This window comes from Stylophora pistillata, chromosome 4 (assembly GCF_964205215.1).
Source record: "Stylophora pistillata chromosome 4, jaStyPist1.2, whole genome shotgun sequence".
Lineage (NCBI taxonomy): Eukaryota > Metazoa > Cnidaria > Anthozoa > Scleractinia > Pocilloporidae > Stylophora > Stylophora pistillata.
The window spans coordinates 8,014,176-8,030,806 of NC_142522.1; the positions used below are offsets into that span (position 1 = coordinate 8,014,176).

Below are 16,631 nucleotides of genomic sequence, written 5' to 3' on the forward strand. Positions count from 1 at the left end.
GCGTTTTCTGGACCAATCATCGAGTGAAGTAAAACAATTGCAATATAGGAGTACTTTCGACACTCGATTGGACATTGCTCTATTAGTTTCGATTTGCTTTCAGTTTAGTTTGCCTTAAACAGCTGATCTGTGAATAGTTCTTTCAGCCCTTTTACTTATTGTATTGATTTTTTCAATTTAGTGGCTACATTGTTATTTGTGACGGGAGAGAAAGCCATTCATCATTTGTTTTCAAGAGACACAGCGTACGAACTTGGATATGCGTACGTATCTTCATGTAAATGATCCCAACTACCACTTCCTTTTAAAGAGAATTAAGGTAAACCTGTGATGTGTAGGAGGAACACGTTTGTTCAAGCCGGGGTAAACTGTTGGCGGATTTATAGTCTGAAAACAATCATGAGATACTTAATAATTTATAATTCTGTTGTTCAAAAAGACCCTAAAAGCTATGTTTATTTAACTTCTAGTTGAAAAGTGTCAATCATCATCGAGAAGGAGGGAGATATTTAGAAAAGCTTGAAGCGGAAAGACGACAGTATTTTTCTTCTCTCTTCTCAGGTCTCTCTGCTCTGTGTTGGTTATTTATTTTTTGCTCGCGTGTTGGTCGGCTGGCACTGCCATTTCAAGTGGATTAGTTGTGCCTATGTTGTAAGTATTTATATCCTTAATAAATTAGACTAGAGGGTATGTAGATTGAGTGCGGTTAACTAAAACCAAAGTGACCACACTGGCCAATCAAAACAACAGAAAAAGTCTTGACAAGCCAATGAGAGCTCAGAAAAAAGAATGAGCAAACTGACCTGTAGTGCGGGAAAGTACGAGATACGTAGTCATGGTCTTTGTCATGGATCTGATTGGCCGAGAGGGTGGCATGCGTCTTTTTGAGACCAACACACGTATCATAAAGTGAACAGAACAGTCATGATTTCCAGCTTATTTTGTCAGGATAGCGGAGACGAAAACTCGGCGCTAAAGGAAAGCAAGGGGCTACAAGACGTACAGGGTCCCCCCCCCCCTGGGATTTTTTTCTTCCATAGTTTTCCTACGGGTGCCTGTTGTATTTTAATTCACAGTAAAGAATCATGGGAAAAAGAATAAAAATAAAGAGAGAAAAAATGGAATAAAATAAAACGTCTTGTCCTTGTCCTTAGTGTCCCCTATTGTGAGCTACTTGTGGCTAGCTAGAAGACTTGGACACTTAGATAAAGTTGTTGATTCATCGATTCTGGTTTTCAGGTTCATAGGTGGAACATATGGCCGTATTATTGGAAGAGCCATGGTAGATATGTTCGGTTTCCACTCTACAGGTGTGTCAATACGAGAAACTAAGGTCTTCTTTTTGCGTCTTGAACCGCATAACCATCCGCATGCGTTTTTGCCTTGTTCTTGCCTCTTTGGTGTTCATTAATCTCTGCTAACCATAGTTCATACGAACCTAGTATAAAGTTTAACTTATCCACTAGTTTTCTGTTGCTCCATCAGACAGCGAAATCCAAAGGTTCGAGTTTCTATTCCTCATTAGCGATTCAGATTTTCCTTTGTCTCCAACTCATGAGAAAATGATGCACATCTTCCTGCAAGCATTAGTATTTTGACACTTCCTCTCTGAAGGAAAACAATAGTCTCAAAATTGCTTGATGTAGCCTGTTTACCAAATGAGTGCGTCTGCTTGCGTGTGTCCACAGCCTCTATTTCGTGGCTACGCCGTGCATGTTTTTTGAACTTTTTGGGACATTACGTTTCAGGTTACTGGGCGTGGATGGACCCAGGAGCTTTTGCTCTCATCGGAGCAGCGTCATTTTTTGGCGGTGTATCAAGACTGACCATGTCATTAACAGTGATTATGGTAAGTGGGTGATACTAGTAGCAGGAAATCTTTTTAGCAATCAGTACTGGACATCAGAGCTACTGAGTGAAGTATGGCCTGTAATTTTTTAGGGGTGTTGGTATAGGAATCAACCTGGTTATCGGTTTAAGTTACAGATCTCTCACGGTTTTGAGTTTCGGAAAATATTTCATATCTATTGTAGTCTTCTGTAATTTGTGTGTTACTTGTCTATTCCCTACTTGTCCCTCTTTCCCAGATGGAGATCACAAATGACATTCAGTTTTTGTTACCGATCATGGTCGCCATCATGGTAGCTAAGTGGGTAGGAGACTTTGCTACTCATCCGTTGTACCATGCTCTGTTGGAGTTGAAGTGCATTCCCTTTCTCGACTCTGAGCCTGTAATTCTTCACGAGGGATCCAAAGCGTAAGTGGCAAATATTTAAACGCAATTTTCAGTTGAGTCAAAGTAATTCCGAATTGCATTGGTCTTGCAATAACACAGGGCGCCTTCCATTCAACAAAATTTTCGAGATTTCCGGTCCGAAATCGAATGGAACGGAAAAGTTCCGGATAAGTTTTCGAAAATTTAGGAATATGGGGCGCTTTCCATTCGACCAAAAATTACGAAAATTCCGGTCCGAAATTGAATGGAACGTTAAAACTTCTGGGAAAATTTTTCGAAAATTTAGGAATACGTTTTGAGTGCACCCTCTTTAATGGAATTTCCCGAATTATCGAAAAGGACGCGTTCCATTCGGCCGGCTAAAGTTCCGAGATTTTGAACCGGTGATTTTTGTTGAATGGAAAGCGCCCACGATCTGCAATCGGTCCAGAAAACTCGTTCCACTACTTCAACCAATCGGATGGAAGATACGATTTGGTCACCTGCACTTTCCCGCGCTTTGGCAAAGCGTGGGAAAGCGCCGGGACAGCGGCAAAGCGCGCGAAAGGTGCAAAGTTTGGGCGTCAAATGCGGAAGAAAGCGAGTGGCCAAAGCGAGATTGGTTTTAAGTCTGTGTGCGAGTTTTCTAGACCAAACACACAGTGTATTGGAGCAACGCCAGCACAATCCTAGATTGTACACAATCTTTTTCAGTTATGAAATTCACTCTATCAATATTTTCTTCTTGTTTTTAGGATAAACTTAGAGTTGTTTCGAGCTGGCGATGCCATGTTCTCTCCTGCAATAGTAAGTAGACTTATATCTACCGTTTAGAATGTTGCAAGTGACGAAGTGATCTTCACAGGTTAACTGCAGTCAATGTTGTGACAGAAACTACAGTGTGAAAAAAATAAATAGGCTTTGACGGGGTTCGAACCGGCGCTTCTCAGACACCTTTTGGGTGGTGCTACAGCGAACTGAACAACGAAGACCGGCCAATGTTGGAAGCGAGGCAAATTGATCGCGCTTTTCCTTCCCCGTAAAGGAATTTGATCGTAAATAATCAATATGAAATCATGTTTTTTTGTTTTCTGACTTCTTTTTCTGCAATGCTCTAGATTGTCCGCCATTCACTCTGCCATTACATCCATTAGTCGAAAATATGATTCATTTCATATACCATACATAAGTATAAAATTTTTTAAATTCGTACGCGAAATAGAAAAGTAGTTTTGCCAGATTTACTGGGGTAGAATGCAGCTTACTTGTTTGTCAGATTCTAAATCCAAGGACCTTTGATTGACAAAATATTAGTGGCACTTATCATCTTGAACCAAAGGGGACGGTCCTTTGTAATGTTGACGTCTGTATTCTCTCGTGTATGTAAGGTTGTACACAAAGTGGAATCCGTGTCTCGCCTCACCCATTTGTTGTTAGACACACCTCATGGTGGGTATCCTGTGGTCACCAAGACAGACGCAGACCATGAGGTGTTCTCTGGACTGATATCCAGGTAAATATCACCGGGTCATTTTTACTAAAACCTTTCATATCTCAGATCAAAGTAAGATAGTTCCCCTTCCTATTTTGAGACCTGCGAGAAATGCGACCACGAAAAACTTCTTTCCAGCCATTTTCCAGGCCCCCCTACTGAGGGTGAAACAAAACTTACCTAATTCAAGACCTAAACAGTTGAAATGTTTGACTAGGCTATGACGAAGAGGGGTCGACAAACTATGTTTTTGTTACCACATATACACATATGGGATATCGTGGAAGTGTTCCCTTTAACGGTGAGAAAGAGCAGTAAGGCTCCTGTGTACCGAGAAAATACAAGTGATTTGTAGGACGTCTCATGGTATACCACTCGAAAGCGTTGGATAGCTACCGTAAAGACTTCGTGTAGACCCTCTTTCCCAGCGAAATACGATTGAAGAGTTGATAAAAAATCGGTGAAAATTTATCCCGGCGTCGCGCAGCCATTGGATGAGAGATATGACGTGGACAGGGAACGAGGGAAGAACAACTAGTCTTTTGTATGATGCGTGTGCTACGAACAAGTCTACAGAACTTTCTATTTAACAATTATTCGCCGAAGGCGAGATGAATATCGTCGAATAATCCCCGAGACGAAGTCGAGGGAATTATTCGACAATATTCACCGAACCTGAGGCGAATAATTGTTTTAGTAGAATTTCAGAGCTGGCTGAACAACAGAGAAATGTCTAAAATCATAATACTTTAGTAACATTTATTAATATTTTATTATAACATTTTATATAAACCGCATGGAGCGGTTTATAAAGCGTCATATAAGGAACCGCTCGACCAATCAGATTGCTGGAAACTCTTTGCTCAGCTCTGAAATTATACTAATTGATAATTATGGAACATTTTTGCTTTACTGAGAAGACTTTCACGATTTCATTTTTGAACTGCATAACGTTAGTTACCTCTCTCCAGAAGTTCCTTACAGTGAAGTAAAATTAATGCAAAAGAAGAGGCTGTACTGATTGTACATTGTAGGACATTTTTAAGTTTGGCACAAATATTTCTGAAAAACAAAATTCTCTGCCATCAGACTTTTTCCTTCTCGATTTGGGGACTAGCCATTGCTTATCGCTGGGGGAGGGGTCGGAGGAGTTTTGGGGAATCACATAGTTTTTAGGGGGGAAGGGAGGGGCTCACTCGTCGCTAACAGAGTGTAAAAGGGGGGGGAAACTATAGAAAAACTGACAGTGAGGGAGGGTCATTATTATACTACAGAGCCTTAGGAGCTAAGGGAGAACAGGTAAATGTTACTGTGACGACCGATCCCGTGGTGCTAAAGCTTTGGACAAAAAAGATTTGACGAGAAGAGATCGGGACGAGACGGGGCGTGTATTGACCTTTGACGCGTTAGCACTCCTCACCTTCGCAATCACACAATCAGCGCAGACCACCCTGGAGCAATGACAGATGTATATCTGATTTATCCACACCTCTAGAAGGACAGATGCTTCCTCTGTACTTCTGGTACAGAGTCTGGTTGAGATGATCCAGGGTGTAGAATTCTTGCTTCACTTTCCCTCGACGCGTTTTTTAAAATAGGTCCGTAAGAGAGAGACATAGAACGGATTAAATTTGCTTCGCTCTCAAGATAAGGCCTAGTAACTCACTACCCTGGGAGGGACGGGTTTGACCTCTGTCGAAGCCTGAATTTTTTTTTAGACTTCTTCTCTGCAATATCTTTATTTAAAACTCACCTTCGAGGATCATATTACAACGGCTACTTCTTTATCATTCGCGGAGCAAAATGTATTTATTTCATTAAATTGTGACAGAGAAAACCTACATCCAAATCTGACTACTCAGCTCATCTTTTGTTCAATCACGCAATGTTTGACCCTCACGCTGTGAGCTTTTAATTTAGGAAACCTGTGGTGATAAGTGATGGCTAAGAGATTTGTGACAAAGCTCCATCGAGTTAAAAAAATCCGGTAACGTGCAAAAGTCTAGAGGCACGAACAAACCAAGTGTAAGGAAATTACATAAATAGCAATACTTGAAATCAAGTTTGCTGCCCTCTGAACGTCAATATGCTGATTGTGGGATCCTTTTAAGATCAAATATTGGAAGCCGCTTTTTTTACTGACCTTGAAAAACGATTCATACTCATCTATGTTTTTCGACTGCATACTTAGCAAACTAAACCGTTATTGGAATGATGCAGTGGTCACACTTTGGCGTGTATTTCACCATTAATCTTAAAAATAATTCAACGACATTTTGTATGCCTAGACCAGGGGAACTATTGCTGGGACCAGCGCAACTATAAAACAATTACCGAACACATGTTGTAACGTATCATCTCATTTGTATGCCGTGTGTAACAATTTATACTGATATGTTGCAAGTGGGGTCGCGCTTTTGACCCACTGTCTATTGTTTCTGCATGGTCTGTGTATTATTTTTACTCTGTGTGGGGTTTAGATTTTATGCTGTGCTTCGCGTCGCGACGATTGTACCATCTTCATTTAATGTTGGTTCCTATGGAGACATACCGTGGTCTTGTCCGAGTTTTTAAATTGTAAACCACGCACACTTTAAGACTTTGGATTGCCTGGCATAATGTTTATCAAGTGATTGCAAGTTCAAGCCCACGCGTGCGGAGACAGCTGACCGTAATCCGTCCCTATCACCGCTGGTTTTGCTGTACTTTGCGCTCGGAACGATCTCAAGGAGATCTGTAGAAAGAAAAAAAGCAATAATTATCGCCTTATGTGAAAGTTGGAGAGAATTTGAAGGAGTGCATCGATTGCGTGCGAAATAATTTAAATTGCAATAATTGACTCTGCCGCGAAGGGTTCCTTTGACGTCTAGACAGCGAAGAAGAAGAAAAGAAAACCAATTTGTTTTAATCGTTTGAGAAAACTTGGCTTAAGGCATGTTCCAAACGACAGCGACGACAAAAACTGATAGAAGCTGTTTTAAAACGAAGAAAAAAATAATTTTCCTGTTAATATCCGGTGTGTTGTTAATCGTCCTTGGCACCGTGTGTCTCTGCAAGGCTGTTGCGTGGATACATTCCATTATTGACTCGAAGCTTGTTATTAAACCGAGCTCCCCTATTTACCCGCAATGGAGGTCACCAACTGTCCCGGTTCTGATGCAGTTCTTTGTGTTCAATGTGGAGAATCCGATGGAAATGAAGCAGGGAAGCCGTCCTTGTGTCAGTCAGAAAGGACCATATAGTTACAGAGTATACCAGACCAAGGAAAACATTACATGGAATAGCAATAGTACTGTATCCTATAACAAATTTACCAAGTATGTATTCGATGTCGATAGCTCCTGTTCTTCATGTGATCCTCGCACTGATAATGTCACGCTCCCAAACATACCGCTTGTTATTCTTTCCCAAGTTTCCAAAAAGTACCCCGGTGCATCTTTGATATTCAGCATGATTTTCGCTCATTTCAAGGAAGACTTCTTCAGGGTAAACACAGTGGAAGAGTTACTCTGGGGTTACAAAGATCCTGTGTTTGAGTATTTTGCTGACCTTAAGCGCAAATATCATTTGTCTTTCATTCCTGATATTGATCCGAAATTCCGAATGATGGAGAATAATACTTACGATGGTGTCACAACCACTTACACTGGAGCGTCAGATATCAGCCGTGCTGCAGTTTGGACTCAATGGAAGGGGAGATCTGATGTAGGTTTGTGGAACTCTCCTTGGGCAAACATGCTGAATGGAAGCGATGGCATGCAATTTCCTCCTCAGACCAGTACAGAAGACATTCTCTATGCGTTTTACGTACAACTCTGCAGGTCCATGAGCTTTGTTTTCGATTCTCACACAAAAATACACAGTGTGAACACATTAAGGTTTACGTACCCGGAGGAACTGTGGCAGAACGCAAGCGTGAACCCGGCCAACACAGGCTTCTGTCCCAACGGATGTTTCCCAAGTGGCATTCTCGATGCAAGTGTTTGCAAAGGCCCCTCTGCCAGTTCCGTTCCAGCCATTGTGGCGTCTCAACCGCATTTCTATCAAGGTGATCCCTCTCTTGTCAATAATGTAGAAGGCCTGAACCCAGTCAAAGAAGAACATGGCACTGTCTTTGACATTGAACCAAATTTTGGCCTTCTTCTTCACCTGAGTTTGCGGCTTCAACTCAACTTGAATATTGAACATGTGAAATTCCTGGTGCAAATGGCCGGTGTCAAGGAGGTGATCTTACCCATAATGTATTTTAATAACACTGTGACAGTGGATGCGTCGTCTGCGCACAAATTGAAGAGTGTCCTGATTACCATGAAAGCTGTCCCTTTCGTCTCTGTAACGTTGATTTGCATTGGAACTATCGAAGTTTTGGTGGCCATTTGTTGCATTTTATCTAACAAATGGAAAGGTTATAAACATGTAATTCGTGGATTATCAAGCGTAAACAGCGAAACAGAGCCACTTGTTACTTCAAGTAAATAAACTGCAATAGATGACACCGAATGATTTCGTTACTAATTTTCACTTATCTCTGTGAGAACTGACAATCGCGTGTTTTTAAACTTTTCTTATTGCCTTTAAGGGGGGGGGGGGGCGTGCATGGGGAGAGAATCTCCCTCACGGCCTACCCTAGTCCCCTTCCAACTTGCACTTTCGACTTTTTCCATCTGCTCTTAGTTGTGAGACACTCGGAGATTAAATTACTACCAAATGTTGGTTTTGATGCATTTCCTTTCCGCTTGTCAGTTGTTGTTTCCATACCCTCCCCCTCTAAAATTTCCTGTAACATTCTTGTTCACACTCCAGCTCCTTGTATTTGTTAAATGTTACTTTAAGGGGGGTGGGGGTGATGACCAACACATCCAATTGACTGGCTGACTGCCTGATTTATCGATCGTCTGCGTGACCGATAGGTTGCTAGTCTCTTTCGTAACCTTCCGAAGGAATGTCACACAGCGGTTTCCTGAAAAGCCGTTGCGTCATATCCCAAAGAACGGTTGTGATGGAGACTAATAAATTGTTCTTTCACCACAAAAAATGGCTTGGTTATCCAGTAGGTGGAATAAATCTTTGACGGATTCATAAGTTTGACTCATTACCGATCGTAAAGCGTATGAAATGACAGCGTGAAAGCTAGAAAGCGAGCCTAGAGTGTGCAACTTAACTCTCCACTCGTCAAATATTATTCACAATCGTCATTCGTTTTGTGTGTCATAAAATGGGCGGCTTGTGTGCAGTGAAAGCGTGAAAAATTTGTTAAAGCTACTGACAGTGGTTCTAAATACATCCCAAGGGTCTTATAAACTCTCTTTTACACAAATAACCATGAATATTAAAATAAATAAGTATTGTAACATTGTAATATAAAGTAAACCTCTTACGTCACGATTAATTAGTTGCTGTTTTGTCTCTCAACGGCGAAGACAAGCAACCCCATCAACAACACGAAGAGCAAAAGCACTTTGATAACGCCTTGGATGAAGTGCTGATCTTATAACGATGTTCCTTTGCCCAGAGAGTGATTGGCATGTAACTTCTGTTGGCACTGTCCACAAAGTTTAAATCGTGGGATTGAAAGAGTGAACCGGCGATAGCCTATAAACCCAGTCTACAAGCAGTTCCTTCCTTTTCGGCGAAATCCGCCGCGCGAGTCGAAAAAAAATTATATGAAAAATATTGACGCTAGCGCGCCGCGGGAACCTCTGTTTTTGATTAACGCACCGCGAGAGCTTCAGGAGTCGGGCGTCGCTAACGCTGATTTTTTTTTTTTTTTTTAAGAAATTTTTTTTATGAACGCGGCAGATTTCGACGAAAAAGAGTGACTGCTCGTAGTCTATATAAACCCCCGCAGCGAAGTCTACACGGGATCTTGGAGCTCTTTGGCACGAAGGTAGCTTTTTACTGCAGGGCATTTTGCATTTGTGGCAAATTGAGTTAAAAAAATTTTATTGTCTTTCAGGAACGAAATCGTGGTACTTTTGTCTCGAGAAGACATCTTTTCCTCCCGCGAAAATTTATCACTTCCAGAAGAAGAGCTTCACACGAACAGGTTGGATTACTGCCAGGTAAACTTTCAAAAATGCAGATAAAACACATCAGTACCAGTTGTACGGCGATAAAATAAGTTAACTACACTGTGTCCCCCACAACGAGTCAAATTGATTTCGTGTTCGGGTGCTTTTCCACCGAGCCACAGACAAATTAATTACGAGTTGGGCCATAAGCTACATGCACATATAATAAGCGTTCTGCATGCTGCCAGGATCAGCAATGGTGAGAGATTTTTTAGCTTCGTAGTCGAATACAGTAGCGCACTGGAGCAGAATCCAAAGGTCAGGGGTTCGATTCCTCGCGGTGGAGGGGGGAGGGGGTGGGTGGGGGAATGACTAATTTTTTTCGTTGTCTGAAATTTGCGATCAAACGAGTGACACTTTTTTTCGTTAATCGTTTATTAACTGATAAGAACTATCAAATATACATGTCACAACTCTGTAAGATAAGTTTGTACACATCTAACTTTCTTTCTAACGTAGTGTTTCCAATGAATTTCTTTTCGCCATGCCTTTGTAGATGCACCAAGGATATTACCCTGATGCTGAAAGACTAAATGCCCAGTTGGAGCGTTACGCCGGAGAGTCGCGTTTCCAAGAAATGTACATTGATCTGGTACGTAACTCCTTTAACTGGGTTATCAACCATTCAGATTTATGAAGGACATTTTGACGTGTGTTCTTACTCCTAGCTATAGTAAGATGTCGCGTGATTACCTAACGAATTTCGTCACTTTCACCAGGGCTTCTTTTCATTCCCTCGTAAGTTAACGTTTTCGAAAGACGAAAGGCATTTGACGGGTTTTTCCTGCTCTTAGCTTTTAATCTCAATCACAGTGTCTTCCTCAATTTAGGAGTGTCAGTGGGTACTGGCAAATTGTTGAGTCTTGGTTTTGGGTTTTACACCAGATGGAGATTGCATACAGCCAAGGGAAAGCTTCAATAGACTCAGAGGCTTCATGCTATGAATACCGAGATAACCTCTAGCCGTAATGGGCGATCGTTTCGTAATTACGACTAACCTGACTCTGACCGTGTTACTTTCTGTTTTTATTAATTACAGTCTCCGTATGTGAACCACTCGGCCCCCACTGTTCAGGAGACGTTCTCTCTTCACCGAACGTACATTATATTCCGAACTTTAGGGCTGAGGTATGTGGTCATCTAGAGCTGAAATATTTCAACAAAGATGACGAGTTCATTCATTACTCCACCGCTTGGAAACTCTGGAGTCAATGAGCTCCCTCCTCCTCTCCCCATCCCTCCCCCCCCCCCCCCACCACACTTGATAAATTAGAGAGCACTAACCATATTTCAGGTTGAAAAACTACCTTGGATTAATTGTGTATGAATTCCCTCCAAGTTCATATTCTCATATTTTTTAACAGGCATTTGACGGTTGTGGATAAAAGGAATAGGTTTGTCATAAACTATAAAACTAATTGCTTTTCATTTTAGCAGTATGACTATCATCAACAAAACCATTTTTTTTAACATTTTGTTAAATCAGATGTAGAGATTTTTCTGTCAGTTTTTTTTTAATGTCAAATGAATTTCGTCTAGCGTTCCGCGTTAAACAAGGTACCGCAATTTTATTACATGTTGGCTTTTTCTTTATTTTTGAGTTGTTTTCCCTTTATCTCTGTTTTTCCAGCACACAAATTGGTTCCAACACGTCCTTTCAATACATTTTCCCTAAGACACATCACCGCCTCCTATGCATCGTAATAAAAAAACATTGAACTGTAAGAGTTCGTTACTTTCATTCTCTTTCGATCTTTTCCATCGTCGGTCCTCTTTGTTTCTCTATGGCTCCATTATGGTGCCTCCGCCTTGAAGTTTATCTAAGTTTTTGTAATTGGTTATCTTGTCCTAGGGTGCGGGGAATAATTACACGTAAAGACCTTATGGGATTCCAAATGGAGGAACGAATTCACAAGTGTCTTCACAACTCACACGAGGCCCAAGAAATGCAGTCAACGAGCTCGTCATCAGGGCACCGGCCTAGCGTGGAGGCCTAAGGTGAATTCCGTTTGATTTCTGGTAAACCGATATGACATTTCGCGTTTGGTAAAGTTTGCATTGACCTACACAAGAAGTACTCAGCTAGCTTTACTTTGCTCGGTAATTGGTCCTAGAACTGGCGCCCCCTTAAAAAAAAAATGGATCGTGACTTGATCACTTGCGTTTTACTTGCGCCCCAGGCAGTTGTCTCGTTTTCGCCCAGATTTTTTTAGCGGCAACGTGTGATATTTTTATTTGTGTCTGATTGGTTGTTGCTATTATTTCGTTTTCGGTTTTGCCTCACAGTCAATCGACAAGCATTCTAATGATACAAGTATATTCTCCTTGGAAGTTTTTCACTGCGATAACTCTGTGAAGGAAAGTTAAGCTAATCAAATTTGGAAACCTGTTCTTGAGGAATATTAATGACACTGTTTTCTCAGAGGAACCTCGCATCTATCATCGGCCTGGTTTCCATTGGATCGCTTGATGAATGCAACAGTGGACTTTTTTTTTTTTCCAAAGATCCTGAGCCTTCGCGCAAATTAGCCTGGTAAATAAGAGAGGAGATAGAGTAAGCTGAAGCTACATTTACTTAGGGGCCGGCCATTTAACTTTTGAGGGGGATGGGGGTGGGTGATTTCTGGTCATCAAGAAGTTTTTTTTCTAGCAATCTGCTGTGCAGGATATTTTTTCCGTTCTAAATGCCCTTTTTCTTCTGTTACATTTGGGCTGCATGCAATTTTTTTTCTTCCAACAAGCGCTTGCAGGAAATTTTTTTTCAAAATCACCCACCCCACCCTTCGAGAGTTAAATGGTCGGCCCCTTAAGCAGTTTGTTTTTCCAATGACACAGTTCACACGCCCGTAAGTGATCAATATATCGTCTTCTCTGATTGGTTTAACGAAAAGAGGACCGCATTGTTCTTGTGCTTTTTCCTTTCGAAGGTACCATCTGCTCTTTAGTCGTAAGGTGGTTCAACTTGTGGACGAAGCTTGAAATAGCTTTAGTCAACAATTTAAACAAATAGATTAAATTTGAGATAGAATATTTTGATTTTCTTTATTCTTAAGTCTGAAATTTTTACAATCATATTTTTGTACAAATCATGAAAAATTGCCAGGACAAAAGTATCTTTTGGAGACTGACTGGAAAAGTTTATAATATCATCATGTATTCAACTTCATGGCTCGACCATAGCTAGAAAATTTTTAGTAATAGATTAATTGACACTCGAGAAATGAAAAGTAGAAGGAAAAGAGGATTATAAAAGGAGCTAATTTTTAATAATTTTTTTCAGATTGAACAGAATCAATCATTTTTAATGTATTCATCGGTTGTATATTTAGATCAAGCAAGAACAAAAATTTATGTAGCTTCAACGTTCATACCAGAAAAAATATCTGGAATTATTATAGATAAAGCAAATAGATTAATAGAAATATTTAGGGAGCAGTTGCTTACTGTATGATGTTCAGAATTTTGATTGCATAATTACGATGCAAAATATGTTTGAAAGCTTTTGGAAAATCGTCGTCGGAGCTCTCGGTGATGCTCCGGAGATTCTGATGTGATAAACAATCTCTGGTGAATGCTGCAGACTTGTATGGTTCCTTCTCAAATGTTTGGTCCATGGTGACAGCTGTGAACGTTACTCTGTATTCAGCTCTCCCCTCCCACCCCATGACTGTCTTGTATTTTACTTTCGAATGATGCATAAGGACCTCAGTCTAAAACCAGCGTGTGAGAATGTTAGCAATTACTTTGGAAGCGACAATGCACAGTGGAGAGAGTGATAGTGTATGGGTGCCCCACAAGTTGTCGGTTTTCAGGGATATTTCATGGTCAGGGGTTTTCATTTGCGGGGAATTTAAGACGATAACGCAGTTTTGTTCGTAATTTAGGAGTATTTAATTCTATAAAGTGTCACCACCTATTCTTAACGAACATAAATTCTATCTTTTACTCCTTAATTTCGAAAAAAATGGGAGCTTTTACTCTCGTAATTTGTACACATAGTAGGTTCCTTTCTCCCCTACTCCATTCCAACATTTTTCCGATGGTCCGTACTTATTGTACGTGTTTTCAGCGTCCAGTCCACTCCAACATTCTCCGTAAAACTGTATTCCAAATATGGCAAGACCACGCCCCTTGGCGATCTCTGCACATGCTAGAACGACTTTCGTCATGTCATTCCAATCGATATTATTTCGAAAGCTTTTTAGGAGCAACGGGAGGGCGTGGGGAGTACTATCTCTATAACAACCAAGTGAATTGTACTCAACTGAAAAGGAAATTGTACCAAATCAATAAGTTAACTGATGTGAAATTCGTATGTTAATAAGCTCCATAGCCTCTTTTAAATAAATCTTCAATTCGCAAACCTGGACATTCGTGAGTGCCGCATTCTTTTGTTTCAAGATTCGGCCCTGGGCACACGCTGTCACAAGTGGAAGAGTTAATCGGTAGCAAGCCAACACACACACGCATGCGCTTTTGAACACCAGAACCACCACATGTCTTACTACATTGGTCCCAGTCTCCCCATCCGCTCCATCCTAAGTATGCTGAAAAAATTAAAAAGAGCGATTTTGATAAATAATGATAATAATGTACAGCGTAGAATCTCATATGTCCTCTAGTAAACTGAGATGGGTATCAAAATGGAAACTTATTGCACCTCATAAAGTCAAAGGTGGAAGATGGGTTGTCAGCCTCGTTCCCAGGGCTTTTCCCTTTTTGAATATTTTGGCGGGCGTTAAAAGGTTGATGGGTTGTCTTACTAAACAGACTCTACTATGATGACCTCCGGTCAGGGCTGTCCAAACGTCAGTCGTTGCTACCAGCAACAATCTTTTCCGGAACTACTCTCACAAGGACAATCAGACCACACGAGCAATTTTCACTCCTGACCCGGATTCAAACCATTTTTGTATTATTTGTTGCATACAGTTAGCACGAAACGGTGAAGCTAGATTCATTTCTCAAGACCGTGGATTGTTTACAAAAAAGTGTGACAGTATCTTGAGAAGCAGATGTGTGTTTTGAATTACATTAATGTTACTGATAATTTCATAATTTCCTTACTTTTATAAGGTGGAGTTCTCTTAGACAAGTATAATTTTGCAACGTAATTTTACATGTCATTGTTAGGTCTAAATATTGATCATCATCTTCACCCAAGGCTTTTTTTTGTAGAGGAATAATATAAATAACAAGTTACAAAGTAAGACATCCTGACAATTCAATAAAGTTAAAATCGTTCCACCCAATTTTTGACTAAAAAATGTGGGAACGAAATTTTTTTTTCATTAAATCAGCGCAAAAAAAAGTGGATTGATCTGCTTTTGTGGTTCTCTCATTGTAATGCCGTAGATTCGCGCTTAAAAGCTAGCTTTTCTCTGCAGTCAAGTTTCTCAGAATTGAGTGATGCGATTGAAGTGGATCTTTTATTATTCTTAACACTTCTTAATTTGTCTGCGCTGGCTTACTTGAGAGTAAGGCATGCTACCGATAATGAACATGTAGCGAATCGAATGTTGGAATAACAACAAACTTACTAATCATCAAGAGATAAAGATTCAATTTGAACCAATTTGTTTGGGGAGAAAAAGAAAGTTGGGTTTCAAAAGAATCTAGCGTTATGTAACTGAACTTAAAGTTATGGTGAGCTGACCTGCTTCGCAGCAGTCACCGATGTAGTTGAGCGGACAATGGCAGCCCCATCGAGCGGGGGTCCCGCCATTTTGACACCAACGGTTGCATGGTCGCCACTCCTTTACTGATAAATGTGGACATGATCGAACACCACATGATGACGGCTGATGCACGACCCTACTTCTTGACTGATAGCCGTTTAACCCGCACGGAGCTGAACACTGATTCCATGAGGTCCACTGACTTGTCACGCACTTGTCGCATCGCGGTGCATCACACATCCAACATGATCGCTTTTGAAATGGTCGAGAATTCGCCTCGACACGAAAATGGCAAAGATATAACATGAAAACCAGTGATATAATCAAAGAAAGTTGGGAAACCATAGTGTAGTTTTACAGGCCCAAACGATTTGTTTGAGAATGGGAAAGGTAAGTGACACTACGTGTGATTTCAACTCGTGATTTGTTTAATCTGTTTTTATTACTTCCTCAAATCGAGTTGTAATGTTTTTTATTGTCTTTGTCGTGATTAAACACTTATCATTTTATATCAGAAATGTCATTTACGCTGAATTTCATATCCAAAACATTTGATCAATCCACAAAAGATTAACTGAAATGTAATTAATATACCTCTCTTGAAAGGAAACAGTCGATACTTAGAATTATGCATGTTTAAATCAAAACATTAAGACTTTTTTTTAAGTGTAGGAGCAAAAGATGAGAGAATTCGACATTTGTAATGCAAAATATCTTTATCGGCTTCCAAAGACATCTTAGTTCGTTCCCAGTCTCTGTCCCTTCTCGAGGGAACTGAGATATGGAGGAAGTCAGAGTATAAGGTTTAAACACGCCTCAACATACCGTATGTGTTATTCTTTTGACTTAGGGGCGAGTTTAAGATGAGTTGATAATATGTAGCTTCTCGTCTGCGTTTTCATGCATGAAACGAACTAGTACTTTGGTTCACCAAAATGCAAGAACAAAAAGTTGAAAGCTCGGAAACGAATAGAAATAAGGCAGATATCTTACCCTCTTGACGAAACAGTTGGGAAAAGGAGTTTTCTGTACGAGACTACGTACCTGCAGAGAAACATTTTTGACAGAAATACAGCGGGTTATCGTGAGCAGTTACGTTGGGTGCGTCATTCATGCGTCTATACCACAAAAAACAGGATTCGCTTTATCTTACATGTTTAAGCCTGTATGTTAAA

General features: G+C 40.5%; 3 protein-coding genes across 5 annotated transcripts in view; 2 read left to right on the forward strand and 1 right to left on the reverse strand.

The window, feature by feature from the left end:
• Positions 1 to 13,210, forward strand: part of LOC111346111 (chloride channel protein C) — a 23,015-nt gene extending 9,805 nt beyond the window's left edge. The window contains exons 14-26 of one of the 2 annotated variants that reach the window (XM_088757034.1): positions 182 to 263; positions 562 to 651; positions 1,240 to 1,310; positions 1,749 to 1,849; positions 2,088 to 2,257; positions 2,971 to 3,022; positions 3,604 to 3,728; positions 9,664 to 9,769; positions 10,275 to 10,370; positions 10,818 to 10,906; positions 11,143 to 11,172; positions 11,631 to 11,776; positions 12,065 to 13,210. In XM_088757034.1, the coding sequence (XP_088613160.1) occupies positions 182 to 263; positions 562 to 651; positions 1,240 to 1,310; positions 1,749 to 1,849; positions 2,088 to 2,257; positions 2,971 to 3,022; positions 3,604 to 3,728; positions 9,664 to 9,769; positions 10,275 to 10,370; positions 10,818 to 10,906; positions 11,143 to 11,172; positions 11,631 to 11,775 (1,157 nt within the window). In that variant the 3' untranslated portion in view covers position 11,776; positions 12,065 to 13,210. The remainder of the gene's footprint in view (positions 1 to 181; positions 264 to 561; positions 652 to 1,239; positions 1,311 to 1,748; positions 1,850 to 2,087; positions 2,258 to 2,970; positions 3,023 to 3,603; positions 3,729 to 9,663; positions 9,770 to 10,274; positions 10,371 to 10,817; positions 10,907 to 11,142; positions 11,173 to 11,630; positions 11,777 to 12,064) is intronic. The other variant, XM_088757035.1, reaches the window with a different exon arrangement.
• LOC111346112 (lysosome membrane protein 2-like) lies at positions 6,642 to 8,431 on the forward strand. Its single transcript, XM_022953406.2, has one exon. It carries the CDS (start codon positions 6,642 to 6,644, stop codon positions 8,184 to 8,186), a length of 1,545 nt encoding a protein of 514 aa, XP_022809141.2. The 3' UTR covers positions 8,187 to 8,431.
• Positions 13,211 to 13,321: 111 nt separating the features above from the next.
• LOC111346115 (adhesion G protein-coupled receptor B1-like) lies at positions 13,322 to 16,593 on the reverse strand. Of its 2 annotated transcripts, XM_088757039.1 has the most exons (4): positions 16,450 to 16,593; positions 15,435 to 15,732; positions 14,143 to 14,325; positions 13,322 to 14,042 (listed from the first exon to the last, which is right to left on the reverse strand). In XM_088757039.1, the coding sequence occupies exons 2-4, from the start codon at positions 15,694 to 15,696 to the stop codon at positions 13,753 to 13,755; spliced, it is 735 nt and encodes a 244-aa protein (XP_088613165.1). In that variant the 5' UTR covers positions 15,697 to 15,732; positions 16,450 to 16,593; the 3' UTR covers positions 13,322 to 13,752. The 2 variants fall into 2 exon arrangements, with proteins under 2 accessions (XP_088613165.1, XP_022809147.1); XM_022953412.2 differs by having other exon boundaries at positions 15,435 to 16,541.
• Positions 16,594 to 16,631: the final 38 nt, after the last annotated feature.